The 25099-nt window shown below is 36.9% G+C and overlaps 6 protein-coding genes across 6 annotated transcripts; 2 read left to right on the forward strand and 4 right to left on the reverse strand.

Moving 5' to 3' along the window:
- On the reverse strand, positions 1076-3453 carry LOC18783625 (pectate lyase). Its single transcript, XM_007215304.2, has 4 exons — positions 3017-3453; positions 2125-2806; positions 1784-2026; positions 1076-1662 (listed from the first exon to the last, which is right to left on the reverse strand). Exons 1-4 carry the CDS (start codon positions 3223-3225, stop codon positions 1438-1440), a joined length of 1359 nt encoding a protein of 452 aa, XP_007215366.1. The 5' UTR covers positions 3226-3453; the 3' UTR covers positions 1076-1437.
- LOC18782068 (probable auxin efflux carrier component 8) lies at positions 5508-7726 on the forward strand. The gene is made up of 6 exons (XM_007216333.2): positions 5508-6119; positions 6578-6752; positions 6879-6964; positions 7052-7209; positions 7307-7383; positions 7474-7726. The coding sequence occupies exons 1-6, from the start codon at positions 5609-5611 to the stop codon at positions 7538-7540; spliced, it is 1074 nt and encodes a 357-aa protein (XP_007216395.1). The 5' UTR covers positions 5508-5608; the 3' UTR covers positions 7541-7726.
- On the forward strand, positions 8225-11040 carry LOC18783042 (mitochondrial outer membrane protein porin of 34 kDa). Its single transcript, XM_020559593.1, has 6 exons — positions 8225-8448; positions 8564-8631; positions 9271-9381; positions 9700-9786; positions 9965-10173; positions 10397-11040. Exons 1-6 carry the CDS (start codon positions 8403-8405, stop codon positions 10701-10703), a joined length of 828 nt encoding a protein of 275 aa, XP_020415182.1. The 5' UTR covers positions 8225-8402; the 3' UTR covers positions 10704-11040.
- Positions 11610-13834, reverse strand: LOC18782343 (hypersensitive-induced response protein 2). The gene is made up of 6 exons (XM_007216317.2): positions 13768-13834; positions 13021-13224; positions 12758-12878; positions 12589-12680; positions 12374-12470; positions 11610-12190 (listed from the first exon to the last, which is right to left on the reverse strand). Exons 2-6 carry the CDS (start codon positions 13207-13209, stop codon positions 11829-11831), a joined length of 861 nt encoding a protein of 286 aa, XP_007216379.1. The 5' UTR covers positions 13210-13224; positions 13768-13834; the 3' UTR covers positions 11610-11828.
- On the reverse strand, positions 15237-18944 carry LOC18783026 (probable serine/threonine-protein kinase PIX7). Its single transcript, XM_007217660.2, has 6 exons — positions 18106-18944; positions 17181-17518; positions 16900-17035; positions 16589-16725; positions 16384-16507; positions 15237-15888 (listed from the first exon to the last, which is right to left on the reverse strand). The coding sequence occupies exons 1-6, from the start codon at positions 18284-18286 to the stop codon at positions 15377-15379; spliced, it is 1428 nt and encodes a 475-aa protein (XP_007217722.1). The 5' UTR covers positions 18287-18944; the 3' UTR covers positions 15237-15376.
- On the reverse strand, positions 19422-22651 carry LOC18784353 (protein CLP1 homolog). The gene is made up of 10 exons (XM_007215359.2): positions 22351-22651; positions 22174-22242; positions 21965-22066; positions 21456-21697; positions 21145-21283; positions 20968-21024; positions 20598-20732; positions 20212-20447; positions 19845-19889; positions 19422-19754 (listed from the first exon to the last, which is right to left on the reverse strand). Exons 1-10 carry the CDS (start codon positions 22525-22527, stop codon positions 19667-19669), a joined length of 1290 nt encoding a protein of 429 aa, XP_007215421.1. The 5' UTR covers positions 22528-22651; the 3' UTR covers positions 19422-19666.

The following is a 25099-nucleotide window of genomic DNA, read 5'->3' on the forward strand; positions in this document are numbered from 1 at the left end:
CAAAAAAATCAGACGCTCTTTTCATCTTCTTCTCCCTAGGGTTGTTCTCTACTATCTTCTCTACAGGTTATTTTCTTCACTCTTCTCCAGGTATCCATATCTCACTCTCTCTCTCTTTTTCATACTCTCTTCAGTATGCTTTATATATTTCAAATTTTTAGTGAAAATTAGATTATGAATTTTTTTTTTTGGCATTTTTTTTAATCGAATGTTTTCTTTGTATGTGATATAGTGATTCGACGTTGTGGGAATATTTAGATTGTTGGTATTAAACAGAGTATTGCCAGTTTTCATCCAAAAACAAACAACTGTGCTACTGTTGGTAGTTTAGTTGAATACATACATACCTGACGACTAGGAGAGCAAAATTACAAAATTAAAATTGTATGAACCTGAATTCTAGGAACCATTATTTTTTCTTTGTCAATTGCTATTAGAAAAGCAAAGATGGACTTGTCTATTAATGACCAAATTAAGGCACTACGGCTAATTTTGGAGAAAGCAAGTGATGAAAAAACATTCCTGACATTGGATGGTGCTATGAGAAAACATTTGTTCTTCTCTTACTTAGGGCGTGGGAGTTGTGATTCACTCTTTGATGTAGTTTGGTTTATGAACAACTTTCTCTTTTGCTCTTATCATCTTAATATGTGATCACTTTGAATTATACATTATTTGGTACTGTTTTTATTAACGTATGCGAGTATGTTGGAATTTTTATGAGATACTACAATTATGATAATGGGTTATATGAAAAAAAAATCTTGGCAAAAACAATTGAAAAACAAATTTTGTCATATGAATCTTACCAAAAAAAAATTTGTGTCATTTGAATCTCAATTTCCATTAAAATTATCAAAGATTTTTTTATTTTATTTTTTTTATTTATAAATAGTCTGATATGATGTTATCCGAAACATCACCAAACACAGTATAATTTAGTCAGATTATTTATCCGGAACAGCACCAAACACCTTATAATATTATGGATAAATAGTCAGTACTCTCCGGAACAAATTAATACTATCCGACGGAAATTAATCAGTACAGTCCAACGTACTAAACGAGCTCCAAATGCTTAAAGATATAATTAAAACAAAATAAACAATAACAACATTTCTATACAATTTTGTCTCCTTGTTTTGTCGACTTTATTTGACCTTCAATCCGAGTTGTATGTACAAATCGAAGGGTTATCTTTTCTTTTTTATTGCTTAGGGTATAATAGTACTCCAAGATAACCCTTGGATTTGCAATGCATATTTAGATTAAAAGACAAAGTAAAAATAAAAACAAGACAAGTAGATAAATTAGATCAACATTATTTCTTCATCGGCACTTGAGTATCGATCACACTTGAGCTTCCGGCCGGCATAATTTCATTTCGGTTCTTCTGACAGTTAGTATATATAGATGGATATGGATGGATCACGAAATCTAGCATTTTTGGCCAACCCTGCAACCAAGTGTACCTGCAAAGCGTGTGAGCCTTGTAACGAATGTGCCTGGCTTTGCAGTCATCATGTCCAACTTTCCAAATCCATGGTTCTTTTTAGCAACTCCAGATTCAACAAAGAAGGCTCCATTCAACATGAGATCTCCTTCTGATCTCCATTGCCAATTCTTCCACACATCCACCGGCGCATAGTCCCTCTTCGTCACCTATAACATCAAATTCATCAGTGATATATATTACTTATAATTTTGAAAACACCATTGTTAGTATTATGATTATGGAAAAAGCTTCGCTCCTCCTCAAAACAAATGGAACTTCGACACGAACCTCCTTTGCAGCGTGGTTTGGTGGGGCTATGAAACGGTTACCCTGGCTGATAATAGTTGGGTGTGAGCTACCTCCGATTGCATACATGAGCCAGTGTGTATAGTCATTGTTCACAACATGGATAAATCCCCATCTGCATCTTGGCATTCTCTGCACCAATCCCTTTCCAAAATGGTTGAACGCAACCGTAATTTGCATGATCGCATCCCCTGCAAACGAATCGCTCGCCCCAAACAGCAACACCTGCATCCACCATTATCATTAATAATTAAATTCACCTTGCATTCTCTATATATGATTATTTCTTTTGGAGTGCCAATAAATAATAAATTGTGTCTTACGTCATTGTGACGGGTGAAGTGGCAGTTGGAGATGGTGATGGCTGTGGAGCCTTGGATGACGTCGATGAGCCCATCACCGCAGTTCCACATAGACAGATGGTCGAGCCAAATGTGAGACGACCCAAAAATGGAAATCCCATCTCCATCACTCTGTGTTCTGGTCCCGAAGTGGTCCACAGAGTCCCTGATCGTGCCGCCGCTTCCCGGAACAATGTCGTGTATGTGGAGCCCATGTATGATGACATTCTGGACGAACTGGAGCGTGATCCCAGCACCATGAGCAATGCGCACATTTGCCCCACGTGCGTCAATTGTCTTGTGGCTCGTCAGTATGAGCTCCTGCGTCAACCTGATAGTCATGCTGCGTGCAAATATGATCCACAGCGGCTGCGGTTGAATGACGGCGTGGCGGAGAGTCCCTGGCTTGGGGTCGACGACGTTGCTGTCGGAAGGGTCGGTGACGACGTAGAATCCCCCTCTCTTGCCTCCACGTGTCCTGCGCCCGAAGCCCTTCACGCAGTTGGCCAACTTCTTCCGGTCGTTGGCCCAGTCCTTCCTGCATCGCCAGCAGCGGTCGATTGGGTTTGTGGCCTTGCAGGGCCCTTTGTATTTTTTCCCCAGTAGATGCCTCCCTGTGATGTTGCTTACCTGATCATCATCTTCAAAGTTTAAATCATCGAACCTGCATTATCATGCATGATCACGTTAACATCGATATTGGACACGGAAGATTCGAACATAGAAACTCGGTGCATGGTACTTGAGCTACAAGCCTCTCTTACGTTAACATATATAAGTTAAAATTAATGGTACAAATAGTTTTATATATAAGATACAAAATTGATAATAATAATAATGAATGGAGATGGTGGATGATAATGAATTGACTTACTCTTGAACACTTTCGTTGAAGTCATCGGTAACTTTTTCAGGGTTGGGTTGATAGGCCTTGAGGGCAGCTTTCTCAGCTTTCAGCTCTCGTTCCTTCCAGACAGCATCAAACTGACCAACGTTGCTGTCGTTAGCAATGGATGCTCTCAGGCTTGGAACCAGTATGCAGAAAGAAATCATGAAAAGGACTAAATCGAGCTTCGACGCCATTGGTCCAAGTATAATTTGGCCCTTTTTTTTCTTTTCAACTTTTTTTTCTTATCTAATTTTTTTTTCTTTTATCTAATTTTGATAGATATGGTCAAGGTCTATGTGATTGAGCCCAGCTGTTCACCGGGGTCTCAGATTCAGCCCAGCTAGACCTTGCCAAACTAAAAATTGGTTGAAACCGAGGCTAAACTGCTGAGTACTTGCAATACTATGTATTGCTTATTGCTTGGTTTGAGCAGAATGAAAATTTGGAGTTTTATAATGCAACCAGTGTCTAAATTTAGGAGGGCGCAGAAGATGGGGAACCACCTTCTTTCAACCAATGACGTTTTGAATAATTGAACTGGTTTGAGCTCATCATGGTAACAGAATCAGTAGTTTAATAATCAACCACAGTCAAGTATTAATTAGCATGTCCTTAATTAAGTAATTATGGGTTATAATTGCTTTTTTAGTTATAACCAATCTTTTTTTGTAGCTCATCCTATCCACAAAACACCAAAGCATATTTACCAATTCTTGAGTTAAATTAGAAAATAGTTTGTTTGTTTTCAGCTACATGGTCAAAAGAATTTGAGTAGACCAATTTGCTGATGTGAAATTAGGCACCCTTTCTGAGAAAGATAACTTTGGCTTGGGCTCTGCTTCACCTTTTCATTTTCTAGTGCAAGATAAAGCAAAGGAAACTTAGCTTAGAATTACAAATAAGAGGATAGAGATTTGAAAAAGGTTTTCCAATCAGGAATTTGGTCTTGGTCTTGGTCAAATCTGTCTGACCATGTAGCTAAAAACAAATGCAGTTTAATAATTAATTGCCTTTTCTAACCTACACAGAAAGAGCATATTAGACATTCCTTCCTTCAATGAACAGAACACTGATGGGGTACTCCAATTTATTCCTTGGCTACCCTTCATCACATTCAATTGCAAATTGCACATTCATTAGTCAGTGTATGCTAACAGAGAATCATAGATGCACTAAATTAGGCTCGTTTAGGACTGATTCTAGATAGGCCAATGATCATTTCTATGGAGAATCACTTCTTCAAATAATCACTTTAAGTGATTTTATATGGAGAATGATACCGCGTGGGAGGTGCTTCTCCCCAAAAAGTGTTTTTGGCATATCCAGAATCACTCCCAAACGAACTGGAAGAAGCACTTTAAGAAAGAAAAAAAAAAAAAAAAGTGATCATATATTTCATTTCCACTGAAAACCAAAACCACAAAAAGCTGCATATTTGTATAATTATATAAATTTGAGGGCTGCATAAGGTTTTGTTTGCAGACACCAGCACCAGCATATATGCTAGCTGTTGCCACAATATGCCGCAGGAAGGAATATGTAAATGCACTACAGCAGAGATATATTAATATTCACCTACTTTTCAGATGTATAAAGTTTTGCCATTGTGCATTCATGTGATGATCTCTGATGATAACAATAGATCGAACAAACAGGAACTCAATATTCAAAGACAAGTTGAAGAAAGAGATATTATCACATCATTTTTAGAAAACAAAATTTCGCATTTTAAAAAGCAAATTCCCCCACAACACTTATTCTAACACTTTTGACCATATTTAGCTAAAATTCTTCCTTCAAACTGTTAAACTCAGCGGTTCAATTACTTCCCTTGCAATTCACTCCTTTATTCTTCCTTCCTACCGTTGAAAACCCTCCAAAGTAAACCAGCCATACTCATAATTTACAACCATTGGGGTACCCTTTCGGCTCAAAATCATGAAGAAATAAAATCATGGCAAATAAAATCCCTTTCGGCTCTCTAAAATAGCGAAAAACTATAAACTCAAAAGGAAAAATCACACCCAGAAAAGGGTTCAGAGCTGCCATGTCAGCCTAGCTATATAGCTCTGCTTTGCCTAAAGAACATGGCCACAAGAAATTAAACTGGAATCTGCCTTTTGATATTTGATGACAAAAATACCCTGACTTTTCATTTAAGATTAATCTTCTTATAATCACAGACTGACCTTGTCTACTGTTTATATAGTTAGTTAAAACTTAAGCATCACACAAGGGAATAAAGCATGCACCAAAAGTTAATTAATGTACATTAGCATGTTGGCAATGTTTTCTTTTAACTACTAGATAAAATAGAAAGGCAATAATCATGTTTTCACCCTGAGACAAACAATCAGTGTCTAAGGTCATTCTGGGGATTAAATAAAACTTTAATAAAGATTCTACAGAAACAAGCATTCTCTCCTTAACTTTTCATATCTGACAAAGCAACAAACAAGCACAACAAAGGGTTTTCTTGTGTTTTTGTTTTGTTTATAAGCAGCATATAAAGAGTTCATCACCAAGAATGGAGAAACAGTTTTAGATATTTTCGATTCTTCAGCCGCTAGAGCCACCATGATTTCTCTAGCTGATGTCTATCATGTTGTGGCAGCCACTGTCCCTCTATATGTTGCCATGATTTTAGCCTATGTTTCTGTGAAATGGTGGAAGCTCTTCACACCAGATCAATGTTCTGGCATAAACAAGTTTGTGGCAAAATTCTCAATTCCTCTCTTGTCGTTTCAAGTGATTTCTGGGAATAACCCCTACAAAATGAACCTCAAACTCATTCTCTCTGACTGCCTACAAAAACTAATTGCTTTTCTAGCATTGACAGCAATCACTAAATTCAGCTCCCATGGAGGCTTGAATTCGATCATAACCGGTCTCTCTCTGTCAACTATGCCTAACACATTAATCTTGGGAATTCCTCTGTTAAAGGCCATGTATGGGGATGAAGCAGCCATGCTCGTTACTCAGATAGTTGTGTTACAGAGCTTAATCTGGTACAATATGTTATTGTTTCTCTTTGAGTTCAGGGCTGCTAAGGCAGCTTCTGTGACACCTTCATCAGAATCCACTGCAGGTTAGCATTCAAAGATTGCATTTTAAATTAATAGTATGACAAAAAAGCATCACAAATATCGTACACGTGCGGCTGCAACAGCACAAACCCCTCTTTTCCTGGATTATAATCTGCACTCACTAAACACAAATGGTTGAGTTGAGTCAGTTTCCATTTTGTTCCTCTAACTTCACTAACCTATGGTGACTCTTTTGGGGTCCTGAACCGAATTCAGATTTTTCTTGATTTCAACTGGAATCTTAGCATATATAATTAAGGTCTGAAATACTATTCTGATATCAACAAATATCACAAGGTTTTTCCTATAAACTATAATGGCCACATTTATATGTGGAAGCTACACTTCATTCTCCCTAAGAATTCTGATTTCTAACATACAAAATGCATTACTTCTTAATATCAAATTATGTTAACATATTCTCACATCAACAACATTTTGGTCTGCTTTGTATTCAAAGAGGAGATGGAAGCCCCTCAAGAAGCACAATCCAAAGAGGAAGCAGAGGATGAAACAAGAAGCAGAACTCCTAAGAAAATCAAATCTATTCTCTTAACAGTTGGGAGGAAGCTTATAGCCAACCCTAACACACATGCAACATTGTTGGGTCTAATTTGGGCAAGCATACACTACAAGTAGGTACCCATCGTGAGGTTTATACTGGCAGCTAGGCATAACTTTCGTCACTTTTGATGGTTCATTTCTATGCATATTTGTTACTAAGAAGCAAGACCAATGTGTTGAATAATAATCTGTTGCAGGTGGGGGGTGAAACTGCCAGATATTGTCACACAATCAATTGCAATACTGTCAAATGGAGGACTTGGTATGGCAATGTTCAGCTTAGGTATGAAGTAATTCCTAATTACCTGCCATGATATTTGAAAAACAACCTTCAGATTTAGAACATGAATTAATTTGTGCTGCTTAATAGGCCTTTTCATGGCATCGCGTGGCAGCATAATAGCATGCGGGACACGAACGGGGATGCTAGCCATGGGATTGAAGTTCATAGCTGGGCCTGCGCTAATGGCAGTGTCCTCCTTTGCAGTTGGACTAAGAGGCAGAATTCTCAGAGTGGCAATTGTGCAGGTGCATATATATATATATATATATATATATATTTGGTTTTCTTTATAGTCTTTGGTAGACAGACACACAAGGCTGAATACTATGTCGTTTGCTGCAGGCGGCTCTTCCTCAAGGAATCGTTCCATTCGTTTTCGCGAAAGAATACAATGTACATCCAGACATTTTGAGCACCGGGTAAGTTTTGATCTTGTTCATCATCTCATATTATAAAAATCATGCATATGATATGACTCAACTGATCTGGTTCTGTTTTTTTTGTTGCAGGGTTATATTTGGGATGCTCATTGCCTTGCCAATAGCATTGGCCTACTACTTCCTACTGGGACTATAAACTCTGCAGTTTCAGCATGAAGATAACTGATTTGAGGAACCCCTATGAAATGCTGGTCAAATTGTTGAGGGCAGATTATGGGAGGAGGATCATTTAATTTATTTAGAATTTGTTTGACATGTAATATGGCTGATATGTTTCCTATATGTATTTATATATAAAATATTATATACATGAGTGTATTTATTATTATTTTTTTAAAAAAAAAAACTAACAAAGTAAATGCTTGAATAGTGAAATTAGAGAGTCATGTAATTCAGATTGTTCATTCAAGATGTAACAGAAAAATAATCATATTTCCAGATTTAATTATCAAAAACTCTAGAATTTTCGCAATATCAGTCCAATCTTCTAGAACTTACAAACTTGTGATGTCACTTTCACTGCCACCAACTTTTTATATTTTTACTTTATATGATTGTGATAATTACAAATTCACAATCATTTTGCAATATATTGACCCCAAAAAAAAAATCAATTTTCAAAGTCCTTTGCTTTTGGGAAAAGAATAAGAGGCTAATTTGGTAAAATGAACCAAGTAAAATTAGCTTGGCCGAAACGCCAAGCATCACGTGTATTAATCTATTTATAAAAAAAACCAAAAAAATGAAAAAGAAAAAAGAAAATCAACGGTAACAAGAGCGAGATCCGACGGCCCACTTGTAATTGAGAAATAAAAAAGGAAAGGAAAAACTCGCCGAAAAGAAAGGTGAAATTGAAATTGGTGTGATTTAGGGTTTTTGGTCCCCCCTATATATCGTCCATCGCTGTGTTCGTTTCTCACTTCCGCTTCTCAGAGCTACAGGGAAAGCTAATCCCTTCGCGTTTTCTTTGTTTGCTCTTTCAATCTTTGCTGGGCAAAATGGTCGGTCCTGGTCTTTACACTGACATCGGCAAAAAAGCCAGAGGTCTCCCTTTTTCAATCTTATCTGATATATATATATATATATATATTTTGTTGTTGAATTTTTTGATTGATGGATTTTTGTTTAAACTTATTTTATGTTATTGTTGGTGTGGCAGATCTTCTGTACAAGGATTACCAGAGCGACCATAAGTTCACCGTCACTACCTACTCTCCCACCGGAGTGGTCAGTTCATTCCCTCTCTTTTTACTCTGAGATCTGTATTTGTCTATGTATATTCACTTTTTCAAGCTCTAGGGTTTCGTTTCTCGTGTGTATTTTAGCTCCTCTTCGTAATTTTAGTCCATGGGATTGGACTTGCGGAGGAACCATTGGGCTCCAAGCGAAACCTCTAACAATAGGGTTCAGTTTCTGTTTAGTACTTTATCTGGGTAAATTTAAATTTTCCCTCTTTTTTTTTTTTTTTGAAATTATAAATGTATTTGGGAAAGGTCTTGGTTACATTTAAGCAATAAGTGTTACTTATTGTTTTGTTGCAGTTCATATATCGAAATGTCCATGAGTATACCTGGCATGCTATTCTTCTTAGTTATTTTGAATTTGACCGTGATCTTTTGGGGGTTTAACAATGTCATGTGTGGTAATTCTACTGCCTGTTTTGTGAGTTTAGGGCTTGTAATAGAACTTTTTGGCTTGCTTAGCTAGACTTTGTTGAATTTAAACAATCTAAGTGAAATTGCTCACCAAAACTCAATGTAGCAGCACTGAGTTTGCAACTGTTTAATTTGAGGCACCGTATAATTTCCCTTTGTGTAACCATTATATGCTCTAAATTGACAATGTATTACCGCTTCATATCTGCAGGCTATCACATCCTCAGGAACAAAGAAAGGTGAGCTGTTTCTGGCTGATGTTAACACCCAGTTGAAGAACAAGAATGTCACAACTGATATCAAAGTTGACACAGACTCGAATGTAATTGCTACTTCCATTATTTTTCTTCCATATCACTCTTTTTTGCTCATACCCAGCTCCCATTGAATGTGTTGTGATACATTAAACAAATGCTGGTTCTGGATATTATCTTGTTTTAGTCACCTCTTTAAGGTTGTTAATATATGTAACTTGGTTTTTTTTTTTTTTCATTTTTGTTTTGTTTTGTGTTGATCCTTCTCTATCCAGTAGAATGATTGTTGGGCTATAAAGGAATTGATCAACTCTAGTACATTTTCTTAGCTGTGATCATCATTTTATTGCTTTGATCAGTTTACCAAAGGTTTGTTCTGTTATCAGCTTTCCACCACTGTTACGGTTGATCAACCTGCTCCTGGATTGAAGGCAATCTTTAGCTTCAAAGTTCCCGACCAGAGGTCTGGAAAGGTAGGAAGGTTTTCATTTGTGTCATGCTGCTAAATTAAAATTTCATTCCTTGTCTTTTAAGTTGGAGAATATGCAGTAGAAAATGTTGGTGGATGCCGTTTCCTCCGATTATTGGAAGATTTCATTTATCAGGATCAGTTGTCAAATTGGTATCTAATTTGTGAGTGATTGTTAACAGGTGGAACTCCAGTATTTGCATGACTATGCAGGGATAAGCACCAGCATTGGGTTGACAGCAAACCCTATTGTTAACTTTTCTGGTGTCATAGGAACTAATCAACTTGCACTTGGTACTGATCTGTCATTTGACACCAAGACAGGGAACTTGACTAAATGCAATGCTGGAGTGAGCTTCTCCAATGCAGACCTAATCGCTGCACTGACCCTGTAAGTATATTCATTTGCTTGTCAAAGAGGGCTTATTGATTTTACGTACATTTGCCTTGTTATCGTCATACATAAGAGCCTCAATCTTCAATCTCTATAATTATGTCTTAAATGCATTAAATCAGATGTACTCAGTTTGGTGCTGTTTTGGCTTACGTCTTGGATTGTTGGTGCATTGTGTGATACATATATATATTTTATATATATTTTTTTCATGGTACAGGAATGATAAAGGTGACATCCTCAGTGCATCCTACTATCACAATGTCAATCCCCTTGCTAACACAGCTGTTGGTGCTGAGGTGACCCATAGATTTCCTACCAATGAGAATACCATCACTCTTGGCACCCAGCATGCCCTGGATCCATTGACGACTTTAAAGGCACGAGTGAACAATTTTGGCAAGGCAAGTGCCCTTATCCAGCATGAGTGGCGTCCAAAATCATTTGTCACTATTTCAGGAGAGGTAGACACCAAAGCCATTGAGAAGACCGCCAAGATCGGGTTGGCTCTTGCCCTCAAGCCATGAGTGAGCTTACTGCCCACTGTTGCAGGGAGCAGGGGTAGAGGGATAGTATAGTTTTCTTTCCAGCCCGACTTTATTTTGGTTCCAAATGTTGGTTTTTCTTGAAACAAGTCCATATGTTAGGGGAATCATTCCATTTTGGCGGTTTTGGTTTGTAAAAATAAAAATTTGATGGTATCAGACGTATTTTGTTACGTTTCTTAATTGCTGGTAACAGACAGAGGATGATGAAGCCTGTTAGTGGAGAGGTAGACTTTTAACTTTGTTCCCCATTTTGGTGGGTGTTTCGTTAATCTTTTTATTTTCCTCCCATAATTGATCTTTGCAGCTTTGTTTTGCATCTGTCATTTTACTGGTGCACCTAGTTTTTAAATTGGAAAAGGCTCGTATTATTGGGCTACTGATGCGTGTTTGTGAATTAGGAACATTTGGAATGTGTCTGTTTTATTCTGTGATGATTTTAGGACAGTAGTAGGTTGTGTCCAATCAGGGATAAGGTGGGCAAGCAATTGGTGTGGTGAGCCGTTTTTTACTTTAATTAGTGGAACAAATTAGAATATGGGGACAAATTGTTCGATGGAGATGGTTGATTGAGCCTGGGAACAATTCAAAGTGCAACATCTCTCTGTGGAGAAACTCTGATGCAAGCACTTTTTGCTATTCCCAGTCAATAAAACAATGACACGTAGGATATTTTTTTCACGTATCGTCGTGTTATTGGTCGAGGATAGTAAAACAATGTTATTCCAATTATAAGTTTTTTGCCTTTAGCAGTGGATAGAAAATTGAGAGCTAATTTCACTTTAGCAGGAAAATATTTTACATCTAAAAACTAAAACTTCCGGTGCTGTTTGATGCAAAGCAACTTCCTTTTCATCCGAGTGCAGGAAACAGATTTGATTTAAGATGAAAACAGATTAAATAACAGGCTAATTCAAAGCAGCATATATTTTACTTTAGAGTGGTATATCCTCCAACCGCATCTACTACATAATGTAACCATTAATTGTGTTTGCGTTCGATCACCAAGAGGAGAAAACCATAACAAAGTTTTGCATATGAATAGCAGTGAACAACCTATTCTTCAATACTAAAATTTTTGCATATTAGAAGTTTCAAGTATCCCTTCTACTCCTTAGCATAATCAGCTTGAAGGAGACCCTCCCGAATCTGTGAAGCAACATCCCTCACTGCACCTGGCCCGTGCGGGATGAAAACAGACGAGGACTTTGAGGATGCTCCAATCTCCTTCATGGTGTCAAAGTATTGAGTCACCAGCACCATGTCCATGACATCCTTGGCTGATGTTCCAGGAACATTCTCAGAGAAGACAAGAACACTATCCCTCAGCCCATCAACAATAGCCTGGCGCTGGCGGGCTATGCCAAGCCCTGCCAAGTACTTGGACTCTGCCTCTCCTTCAGCTCGCTTGATCTGCAGTATCTTCTCTGCTTCAGCCTTTTCTTTTGCGGCCAACCTGTGTCTTGCAGCTGTTGTGACACATAGAGAAACACATAAACTAAGCAATTACCTACTTACAGATTGAAAATTCAGAACAATGTGTCTGAAATTTTTTTCTCCTGAATGTATTCGTAACAAATTACTAATAAGAGAAGCAAATAAGTAATTCATCAAATGCTGCAAGTACATGTATACATGTAAGTTTAAGTTACCTGCATTGATCTCATTCATTGCTCTCTTCACATGAACGTCAGGCACAATATCCACAATAAGTGTCTGGACTATTTCATAACCATAAGTAGACATCGCCTGTAACGAAAATTGTTACATTGTCGGTTCTCAAACTATGTCATGCAAAGATATAACCTTTTTATTTAGTTAAATAATTGTGTCAATCTGGTATTAAAAATAATAATAATTGTGCCACCTTTGCAAGTTCCTCTTCAACAGCTTTTGCTATGTCGCTCTTCTGCTCAAAGACAGCATCCAACTCCAGTTTGGGTACACTTGCCCTGATAACTGAAGAACAGAAAAATGTTAGCTGCTAATCAACTGGTACAAGCGGCCTACCAATCACATTATCTTCCAACACTTACCATCAAACACATAGGCCTGAATCTGTGAGTTGGCATTAGAGAGCTTATAGAAAGCATCCGCTATCTTTTCCGGTAAGGCACGATACTGAATAGATGCAACCACATTGACAAACACATTGTCCTGAAAACCCCATTGTTAAATTTTAAATACCGAAATTTGTTCAAGACAATAATACCACATTTCACAGCCGTCAAACATAATGAATTTCACAAGGCATATCCTTCAGGGAAAGTAAAGAAAAGGCCAAAGAAACTGAAAAAACCTTGGTCTTGGTTTCACATCGAACTTCAAGTTGGCGCACACGCAGTGATAGCTCACCGGCTATCTTGTACCCGAAACACCAGGGCAAGCAGTGACATCCTGGTTCAAGCACATTATCAAACTTCCCAAATTGTTCCCTCACAGCAACTTTTGACTGTTTCACTTGAATGCAACCAAGTGCTTGGCCCATTTTTCAGCTCTGCAACTAGTAATATGTATAATAAAACAGTGTATGAGAGTGGGAGACAAATTTCTTTGCATTATAGCTAGAAGATCACCATCCATGGCATAAAGATCCTTCTTTTATCCAAAAACATAAATTCAGAATGAGATCACAAGAAAATATGAAGCATTTAAGCATAGATCTAACGAAAATGATATAACCAAAAGAATAAACAAACAAAAAACTGAAAATATCAGACTCAGTATTACATAATTCTTTTATTTTCCTCTGTTTTCTCAGCAACCAAACAGAAATCTCACGTCAACTAAATGCACTTATTTCAGACTAATTCTGGTATTGGCTTTCTTTTTTCTTTCCCCTCTTTTGTTTCCTCTCAGAAAGACAAAAAAGCAAACAATATCAATTAGCACTAAAGGGAATGGCCGCAGTGATTTCAGTTTTCAGAGAGTCAGAGTGTGAAGTACGAACGGACTCGAAGAGACATCTTTTTCGTTTTCCATTTCAAAAAATTTCTGAGCAACCAAAGGAGAGAAACAGAGTTCAAGTTGTACGGTCATCCCTCACCTTTGAATTTCTTGTAAATTGTTTTGATTTATTTCTTGTAATCCAAGCCAAAATTGCTGAGATATATAAAACCAGCGGCAGCAGCAGAGCTCAGTGGGTATATGACCAATTTGCCCTTCTACGCTGACACAGTCGATGGACCGATGGTAGTCTATTTACAGTATTGCCCTTTTCTGGCTGGAAGCCACCGGTATAAGTCTCTCTAGTACTCTAGAGATATGAGTAGAAAGTCAATATTACCCCTATTCTGTTTCATTTCCCTTTCATGTTAATAATTTTTTTTGTTTTTTTATTTTTTTGTTTAAGAGAGGCGATAACATATTAAACTCACACACACAACATGGATCCTTTGCATGTTAATAGTTTATAATAATAGTAATAGAAAAGTATACTTTGTCCATTTTCATTAATTTATTAGTTTCCTTTACTTGCAATTTTCCATGTGACTGTATAACGTCATCAAAGTTTTTTTTTCAATTTTTTTATTATTAATTTTTTAACTTGTGAAGTGCAGATAAACAAGGAGGAATTTCATTTTGATAATGTTTTAATGACGATTGAGATAAAAGAGGCTTCAACTCAATCCGACAGAGCAGACCATACAAGATAATTCCATTCTGAGCTTTTATGGTTAATGCCAAACACATGTTTTCAATTTTTCGGAAGAAATAAGGTCGAAAGAAATGCAATAAACAATTCATTTCGTTTTATTTGTTTATTTAAATTTTGATGGTGTTTGTTTGTTTCTGACTATATAATATATCAAAGGGTAGAAAGAACTAATAATTAATTAATGATAGTGATGTAAAACAATGTTCCAAAAATAGAGGCAAGTAATGGGGGTTGGTGGGTAGAATAACTTCTGTAATTGGGATGCTAATAAATTTTCATTAAAGAAGAGGTTATTTCGTTTTGGATGAGAAAAGTGGCCTCCTAAATATTATTCAAAGATGTAATCAAAAGGGGATGTGTATGTTAATATATGCTTTCCGTTTGTTTTTGAATTTGAACATTTGCCTTTTTCTTTTCCATTCAACAAAAGGCCAAATCAGTCAGCGATCTAACTCAATGAAAAATAGCTTTAACTTGCAGACCGGTGATCTCAGATTCGAACTCCCATAACACCTCTCTTTATTCAAATTAGTGTATGTGAGAAAACCTTTCTTTGCTAAAATTAGAAAGAAGGTCTGCATGCACCATGTGTCTTTCTCCACATTACATTTTGCCACAAGTTGATTAAAGCGACATAAGAAGTTGCAATATATGGAAAACTCTGTCGATTAGCATCAGTAGGTAAATGGGGCCTCATTAAATTTACACCCCTCACCCAATTTCACATACAACTAGAGACAATGGCAAATATTATCTACCCAAGTTTAAGGTTTTGACAAACTTTGGAGGATAAATTACCAAGCCTGAGCATACATGCAAAAGAACGTTTGCTCTATCATTTTACAGGAACAGTGAGATGGGGGCAGAGACAGCAATATAACTCTTCAAGAAGGAGAATGAAATGATTCTTTCGTGCTATAATTGAAAGAACAATCTGAAGATGGTACAATATGAGAGTTGTGTCTAAGATAATAAGCATACAGATAAATCGACATCATCATTCTTTGGAGTTAGGTTTAGGTGATTTGTGAGGATAATATGGGGAAGCAGGAGGACCATTTGGACTTGACAAGCTCCTTATGGGGTGTCCGTTCCTTGGTACAAATACTGCCTGCGTTCTAATGCCATTCTTAGCATTTGAGGTGGACCTGGAACGAGCTGCTTGCATGGTTTGGAAGTGATAGGAAGAACTGGCCATATCCTTGAGGTTTGGTAGAGGCTTTAGGGCTTCAACAACTTCACTCATCATTGGTCTAGCTTTTGGGTCACGGCTGAGGCAGTGGGCGGCCAGCTGGATAGCTTTTTGTGCACCTTTGATCGAAAAATGACCTTCAAGCCGGGGGTCAATTAACTGGAATAACCTCCTCTTGTCTCCAAAAAGTTGTCTCGCCCATTCCACAAGATTGTGCTCCCCATTGGGTCTATTTTTATCCATGGATCTTCTGCCATTTAGCATTTCGAGTAGGACAACTCCAAAACTATAGACATCACTCTTCGATGTCAGATGTCCTAAATCAAAAGGCCATGTTAGAATTAAGTAATTCCAGCTCGTGATTAAGCATATGCTCCTTTTGGCCAATGCTCATCACTAAGTATATAATAACTACAAGAACATAATAAAATTAGAAAAGCAGATGGCCTAAGTATGTGATCATTCATCAGAAGCAAAAGCCGGATAAAACACCAAGTACTGACATCTTAACCTAAATAAAACATCAAGTACTGACATCTTAACCTATCTTTTTGCATATCTAATGGAGTTGCAATTTATAAGACTTTCTCCACCAAAAGAAATAGAATTATAAAACTAAGCCTTCTATGTTCATTTTAAATGGGTTCAAAAAGGGAGGAGTCACAGTTTGGCACTCACTTGTCCAAGTTGTTTGACAGTTGAAAGAAAAAAGAGCTCAAACAAACATATTTTGTCTATCACCACCACTAGCTGGTAGTTCACATAGTTGTGGTAAAAGTAGAGTTACCAAAAGTATTGAATGCCAAACTCACCAGTCATCACATACTCTGGGGCTGCATAACCATAGGTTCCCATAACTCGTGTGGACACATGAGTTTTATCACCCTCAGGACCATCTTTCGCAAGTCCAAAATCCGAAAGCTTGGCATTGTAATCCTAAATTAACATTTTCCATTTTCAGAATGGAATAGGAATGGAGAAAGAAAAGGAAGTAGTTGCTCAGTTATAGTCACTTACCGCATCTAAAAGAATATTAGATGTTTTAAAGTCACGGTATATGACTGGTCTTTGAACTTCTTCATGAAGAAAGGCCAGACCCTTTGCAGCACCGAGTGCAATTTTCATTCTAATAGACCATGGAAGAGGCAGGGATCCTGGTAGTTACCAAAAACAACATTAAGAAACACTAACAATACATGACAGAGCAAATTCAACAGCTAACTGTACCAAATGCATTTCACTGTGTTAGTACGTGCTTGCAAGAGGTAGTTTCAAATTTCAATATACATGCAGTCAAATTAAAGAATGTGGAAGGACCAGTTGCTTACTTCTGAAGAGGTGGTTTTCCAAACTTCCCCTTGGCAGAAACTCGTAAACCAACAACCTTTGGTCATCTTCGATGGAGTAACCAATTAACTTTACCAAATTAGGATGGATGAGATCACCAAGAAAATAAATTTCAGCCTGAAATACAAAGAAATGAACGATTGTGTTACAAATTGAACAGCAAAGGAGACTAGCATGTAATCTACGAGTTTCTTTAAGAACTAACTACAAACATAAAGTTGGAAGTAGAATATAGTAGAAAGAAGGAATGCAGAAGTCATACAAGCCATTCTTTGTGACCCTGAAGTCCATCATGGTTGAGAGTCTTAACTGCAACCGTAAGCCCAGTACCGGGTTTCACAGGAGCAGTTCCATTTTCCTCGACCCAACCTTTGAACACACAGCCAAATCCACCCTCACCAAGAAGACTCTCAGGTCTGAAGTTTCTAGTGGCTTGCTTAAGTTCATTAAATGTGAATTTTCGGAGCTGAGAAGCAACCTTCAGTTCCTCACTGAAATAGGGTGTGGATGAAGTACTTCCACCATTACTAGTAGTTGTAGAGGATCCTCCACGAGTAAGTTCTCGGTCTCTACTTTTCTCATTCGAAGATTTAGTTTCCGCTGATTTACACAAGGTCCAATCCAACACACATAAGTGAATCAGTGAATGATGCATACAAGCAGTATGCACTTGAATGAACGATGTTGGTATTTGTCTTCCCCTGTTAGTTGGGAATTTCCTAATGAATGCCAGACACTAGCGATGCGAGTGTATAACTAAATTGCTATTCAATCAACCATATGTTCTAATAAAGTCAACATGCAAAAACAGTAAATGATCAATGCATCAAATTTGGTTGACCAAATAAATATACATCCGGCCTGCCTAAATCAGTTCTGTCTCGTGAAGACTTTTTCGTTCCAATACTAACTAAATGCCCATGAAACAGTTCAGCTTCTGATAATTTACACGAAATTCATCACCTATATAAAATCATACAGTTTTAGAATGAAACGATTTGAAAAGGATTTAGCTTTGATAACATAAAACCTTCCCTTAACAAAATTGAAGAGCCTCTTACTTATTTTAGCTGATTTATCACCCCAAAACAAAAAACAAAAAAACCAAAAAAAACCAATCCCCATCTCGAAATTAATGTTGCTTGACAAAAACTTGCCAAAAAAGAAAAAGGATAATAACGAATTACCAAAAGAAATAGTAGTTCCAGTCATGGCGCTATCAACTTTGGATCTTGAAGGCATGCAAGTCCCAAAACTGAACTTAACCCAACATCCAGTTTCCTCCACTGCCTCATCTTTCTTCTTCTTTCCCTTTGATTTGCTCCCATCCCAAGTCTTCACCTTGCTATCATTAAGGACCAAACCCATCTTCTTCTTAAGCTCTTTTAGATTCAGATTCTCATGGCTCAAAGACCAGAAATTTTCGCATAACACAGAGAACCCATTCCAACTCACCTGTCACAAACCAAAACCCACCAAAAACACTTGAAAAACTCTGAAGGTTCACAAAAATGCGACTTGTGAACAAGGATCGAACAGTTCTGTGTTCAATAACTGAAATTGAAGCACACCCAGTTGGTCAAAAAGGTCAAGAGAGTGACAGAGAGAGAGCCGGGGGGGACAGAAGGCGTAGAAAGAGAGGCTGCTTAAGAAAGAGGGAAAGTTTTTCGCTAATGGGGCAGGTCGGGCGGTTTGAAACAGAGCAGGCGGGCAGGTCGGGCATGAGAGAGAAAGGAGAAAACCTCACACTGCTCTAGAACAGTAACTTTGGCATATTCCGAACATCAAATCAAAACTATGGTACTTGAGAATTTTGCTAACTTATTATCAGCTTTCTACTTTTACAATCTCCTTCTTTTTTCTTTTTTCTTTTTTTGTCGTTTGGGAATTATGAACGATTTGATGAACATCTTGGCAAATCGGACAAGCACTGCACATTTTATGCAATAATGCAATTAGAGTCATACAGGTTCAGAATTTATTTGTTTATTTCAAGTTTTGTTCTTATAAATATTGTTGAATTGTAGTTTACATTACATAACAAGTTGTCTAATTTAATATTATCTTAACAGACGATTATTAAGAAATTAATTTTGTCCCTGAATGGATATCAAATCAAATGTCTATCCAATCATCTTTAAACAACTTCAATAATAAATAAATAAATGGAGAATTAATTAAATCATCAACTACTATCCTATATTACTATCTTATTAGTATCTTTTAATTAGTTTTCTACATTGATCTCATCTTCAATCTGCAACTACTAGTCATCTCCTTGCATAAAATATCTCAAGTTCTCAACTCCTTCATTTTTCCCCTCAATTCCCACAAATTTGCACCTGCATCCTTCATACCACACCACATACAGCACTAATTCTTGTAATTGTTCAAGAGAATTTTCATTTTTTGTCCAAAAAAGATTGCAATTTGAGAATTTTCGGTATTCAATGTCCTACATATTTATGAACAATTCTGATTAATAATGGCAAGAAGCACGCAGTTTGCATTGAAATTTCACAAATTCCATTACTTTGTGCGAACGGCATGAAAGATGAGTACATCATTAACACTAGAACATGCTCATCAGACCTTTTTTTTTGTTTCATCAACTAACTTTACCTTGCTAGGTAGTTCACGTCTTACACTCTTCTTACATAAATCAGTAATCTACATTTCACCAGCAAGCCATACAATACAAGTCATAGTCAACCTGAACAAACTATTTTGGGGTTTCAATCATCAACTTCATGTTTCAAGCCATGGCAAGTTTCCTGCAATCAAATATTTGCTTGGAAGATCGCCCGCAGATGGTGCAAGATATGTAATTGTCTTCCTGTAATGTCATATACTTGGTTAGCTCACACAAAACCGGAATACAAAAGGTGCTTCTAGCAAAGTTGTTATTGTAGCTCAGAATTCAAACCTGTGAAGATCAATGTCTGTGATATAAATAAACCCAGCAACATTACTGCAAAAAAAGAAAAAATGCTCAGTGCTAAATACTTAAAAGACTCTATGGTTATACTCTGTAATATAACATGTCATGGTCAAATTCACATCCCTCAACTGAAGAACGAACATTGAATTCCTTGTCTCACCTGCAAGAAGGAAGTACCATAATCTTTTTTCTTTTTTTTTTTAGCAAATAATTTTTCATACTTGTAACAGTTAGGGGGGTAAAAACGTCTACTATCCTATGTAAAGTTCAAATAATACGGAACAAAACTGATCAATGTTATACTTTACTCAATCATTATCAAATTTTCATCAGATGGATTTCTATGAATTACCTAGAAATAATTTGATCAGGATCCTTGGCGAATGAAACAGCAAGAACCGTCTGGAGCAAATCCCTGTTAATATTCACAGGCACCAATCTTGTAGGATCTGCGGCAGGCTCTGCACCAATTGGCAAAGCTGAACGTGGGGCCTGTGGCCCACCACCAATTCGAAAGACAGATAAATCACTGAAATTTGCTATATTAGAATGCGGGCTCAGATCATTTGCAAGGCCATAAAAATATTCCTGTTAGAAATATCAGCACACATGAGCCTTCTCATGAGGAAGAGAAAATAACACAATGGCAACATATTTCTGAAACTTGGTTGCATAAAAGATGCTATTCACCCTTATCCTATCTTTCTGGAACTTGGTTACATAAAAGATGATATTTACCCTTATCCTATGACTCCTGGATTTTTGACGGAATTTCGCATTCCTGGATACAACACCCCCTGATCTTTGAAGTTTAACAACGTCCACACCGGGCTTGTTCTTTAGTACATCTCTGAGCATGCTGCAAAGCTTTTCCTGCATAGAATTTAAAAGAAACATGTGTACTGTCATGGAAGCCAACATATAAAACCATTTTGTTAAAGCTATAAATGTTTTAGGAACAACGATGTATTAAAAGTAAACCTGGATATGGAATTGATAGAGTCAACCAACAAAAACAAAGAGGGAGGGGAAAAAAAGCAGAAAAGCTCGCAGAATTCACTAAGATGTAATCAGGAATAGAAAAGAAACTCGAACATGAGGGATCTACCTGTCCCAAAACTAAGACAACATTGGCATCGAATGTATCAATTGCATGAAGAAGCAACTGCAAGGAAGATAGAAAAGAAGAGACTATCAAACACAGATTTCATATACAGGAGATTTATACAAGCGTTTCTAGATTAAATCAACAGTCATCCTGTAGTGTAAGCAGCCTATAAATTACCTCATAGCCTTGACCTTCTATCCATCCCATAGTGTTGATCACCATTCCAGCAGCTCGAGATTCAGCATTAGCAGAAAATTGTCTCTCTATCACTTGAGCAAGCTCCTTCACAAGTACTTTGTATAAATCTACATTGTTACTGGAAAAACAACGGATGTCTAAGGATGTAATAAGTAAAAACATTGACGAACAGATTCACTATTTAGTTAGAGTGAAAGAAATTGGCAATGGAAGATTTTTTCTTATGTATTCTAGGTATCAATACGAGATATCAAAACATAGGCCAAGAAATAACCATACAAAAAGATTACCTAGGAGTTGTGTGCCCATAGAAATAAACAAGGGGAATTTCAAGAGGAATTCCTTCAACCGGATCAATAGGCATTTCAATAGGAGTAGCGGCAATGCATCCGGGAATTGTTATAGCTCCTTGTCCAATATCCAAGTCGACAAAAGTAGGCTTCCATCCCTGCTTAGCTGCCCAACTAAGAAGCATTTTGGACAAGGTACTTTTCCCAGAATCTGTAGGTCCCACAACAATCACCCTCGGGCCCTGATCACAAAGAAGCTTATAAGCCACAAACACATATGCACATACCAAGGGTTACAACAATCCTTCGTAACATACACCAAAAGACATTTTTTTAATTAAATTGTCTTGCATTTCTATATTGTCTATACACTTTATGCATTGAGTTCATTCCGATTATTCATAGAAAACTTGAGGTGTCAAACACTGAACTTTCAAATACCAATACTCAAGTTCACTAAAGAATGACACTGGTTGGGGCACAAATACAAATGAGGAACATGTAGGTACCTGAGGCTGAGAAGAATTGGAGTCTTCAGGCGGCGAGGCTTTAGCACGGTTTCTCCGTTCTTCCAGTACGGCATGCACATTTACATAACTGATGTTTGGGGTCTGAAAAATTAAAGATTGGAAACACCATCATTCTCTCATTCACATTCTTTATTTGTGACAGATATATTGGGGAGCAAAAACTAAAAAGCAAAAGCCTATGAAATTACCTCATCAGCGGTGTAATCGGTTTCCGTACTGCCGTCCATCTCAATTGTTGCTCCATACCAAGTAAAAACCTTTAACAATCAAAACCCATAACAGAATGCAATTAAAGACATGAACTTTCGTAACGTAAATTTCAAATGAAAACAAAAGGAAAGATGAAGAAGAAGGAAGAATGTTACAGCAAACTTGAGCCTGGGTGGGAAGGTGAGCCAGATTTCAGGGGGGAGCTCGGTGCCAAAGATCTCGGCTGTGCCATTGAGCAGCCGAAGCTTGAGAGGCGCGTCGTTGCCCACTTCGATTCTAAGTTCGCTCTCTCGTTCCAATTTCACCTGCTTTGCTCCACCTCCTTGCGCCATCTCCTTCTGCTAGCTTCACTCTCTTGGTATTCCGTATTTGGGGTTCCCCAGAGCAACAAGTTTTCAACTTTATACTCAGTAAGTTCCTTTCGTATTCCGGCTCATGCCTCAAACGAAAAGGACCCGTTGTTCGAAAGGTCTCAAAATTTAATTAGTGCTTCAAAATAATTATTATGTATTTGCTTTTTATCGCAAATGGTGAATGGTGACTGATATTTGTGAAATTATTATCTTTTTCTTTTTAATGTTTTTTTTTTATACTATGAGTATCTCTAATTGATATATCAAAAGTGTCACATAGACATTTAATAGCTAGAAATAACATTTTACATCACTCCAATTGATGTGTCAAAGCTGATGTGAAATGAAGGCTGGAAGTTGAGATGTTATTTTTGACATCCCAAAAGCAAGATGTCAAATGAATATTTTTTTTTCTTTTCTTTTTAATTAAAAATAAATCAACACTAAAATGTAATAAAATAATAATTTAATTTGACATATCGAGTGGAGTGTAAAGCTATGTAAGATGTCAAATTGCCACATCCACTATCAAATTTAAATTTGATATTTGGTATTTAACATCTCCCTTAGAGATGCTCTAATGATATTGTCGTTAGTTTCTATCAAATATTTTATTCAATTGCTAACGTAGCACATATGAAGAACCCACACCTCCAACCTAGAGGATCTGCTGTCCCCATTTTGTATGTCCCTCAGTGTCCCTTCTTTGTATTATTGACACCTATATTTTCATTTAATACATTATTTATTCAGATTTCATCATTTCGATTTTACCCTTCTCATTGGTTTTATTTTTTATAATAACCAAAATTGAATAAAGTAAAACAATTACTGGTCTGCCATCTCCAAATACCTTTGTCGTGTTTCCAACTCATTTTACTAGGGGTGGGCACAGTCCGGATTGGTTCGGTTTTACTCTCAAATCACAGCTGAACTAATAAGAAAATAACGGTCCGGTTTGGTTCGGATTAGCCTAAAATTATAATGGAAACCGAACCAATCCAAACCACTTGTAATCGGTTTGGTTCGGATTGGTTCGGCCGGTTTGTGCCTAACACAAAACCATGCATTTTTCAACCTGCTCTTACATTATAATGCTAACATTTTGCCATTATATCATTCCATTCCATTCCATCAAAGGCTAATACAACATCATTCCATTTATTCAAAGGTTGTCAAATGTCTAGCATGCATCTAAGTTCACAATTTCCATCAAAACAAATATATACAAAATTTGCATTAACCAAGTAGCATTAAATTTACTCATTGCATTCATCACAATACAAACAAATGAAAAGCTTTTATCACAGAGAGGTAAATACTTTTATCACAGAGGTGGAGTTTGAATGCGTATGAAATTATGAAATGGACCCATTAATTAAGATAGATAGAGTAAGAAGAGCCACACAACACAAAGAGCAAACACACATAATAGAGATAGAAAGAGAGGGAAATACAAGCACACACAAATAACTGGGATATGCAAATTAGAAGATCAAAACGTGCACCAACATTCAGATACGCGGACTCACAAAACGCACACAAACCTTGCCACATGTAAACTAAATTAAATAAATAATAAATTGATTTATAATCGGTCCGGTTCGGTTTAGGACAGTTTTTAAAACCCTCAAACCACAGCTGAACCAAACCAAACCGGTTCGGTTCGGTTTTTCAAAATGTTGACTTTTTCTTTGGTCAAAACCAAACCAAATCAATCCAATATAATCGGTTCGGCCGGATTGACCGGATCGGCCGGATTGATGCCCACCCCTACATTTTACACCATGAAAGATCTCAAATCTCTCATTTCCCCCTCACCAACAAGTGGCCGCCATGCCTATTGCTCAACAATAAGGGTATTTTAGTAATCAAATTGGTTTCAATTTCAATTTATGGTAATTTAGTAAATAACTTAATTAAGAAATTAATATCACTCCTACTCAAATTCCATATGGTTTAGTAAACAACTTCAATAAGAATCCGGATCCAAACTTTCCTCAATCCAATTTTTCCTCAATTTAATTTCTCCTCATCCGATTACATATTAATAAACATGTTATAAAGCAAATGCATATACAAAGTAAAGAAGGGTATATCCTAAATTTGATAAAGGATATTACTATATTTGTTTCTCAAAAATTATATGTGATTCGAACCACTTGAAAATTATAACGAGTGAACTTAATGTCTTGAATAATTAATATAAAGAGAAATGCAAACTAATTTCAATTAAAAAAACTACGTTGATTTTATGAACCCTAGGATACCCTTGGTTGTTCTCGGCTAGGATCCCTTTGTAGAAAGGGTATTTGAGATTGTTTAAAATATAGCTAAACGCCAAAAGTATGGTTGGATGATTTTCCCGCAACTTTCTTGGCTGCTTTTGTAACTTTCTTGGCTGCTTCTGTGTGTCTTTCAAAGAAAGCTGAAGGAAAAAGTTGCGAACTTTAATATATTCAATTTCTTCAGCTTTTGAAAGAACATGGTAAATTCTAGGCACCTTCATAAATGGTTTATATAAGACTTGAGAATTCTCTCCAGTCTCCCA

This window comes from Prunus persica, chromosome G3 (assembly GCF_000346465.2).
Source record: "Prunus persica cultivar Lovell chromosome G3, Prunus_persica_NCBIv2, whole genome shotgun sequence".
NCBI lineage: Eukaryota > Viridiplantae > Streptophyta > Magnoliopsida > Rosales > Rosaceae > Prunus > Prunus persica.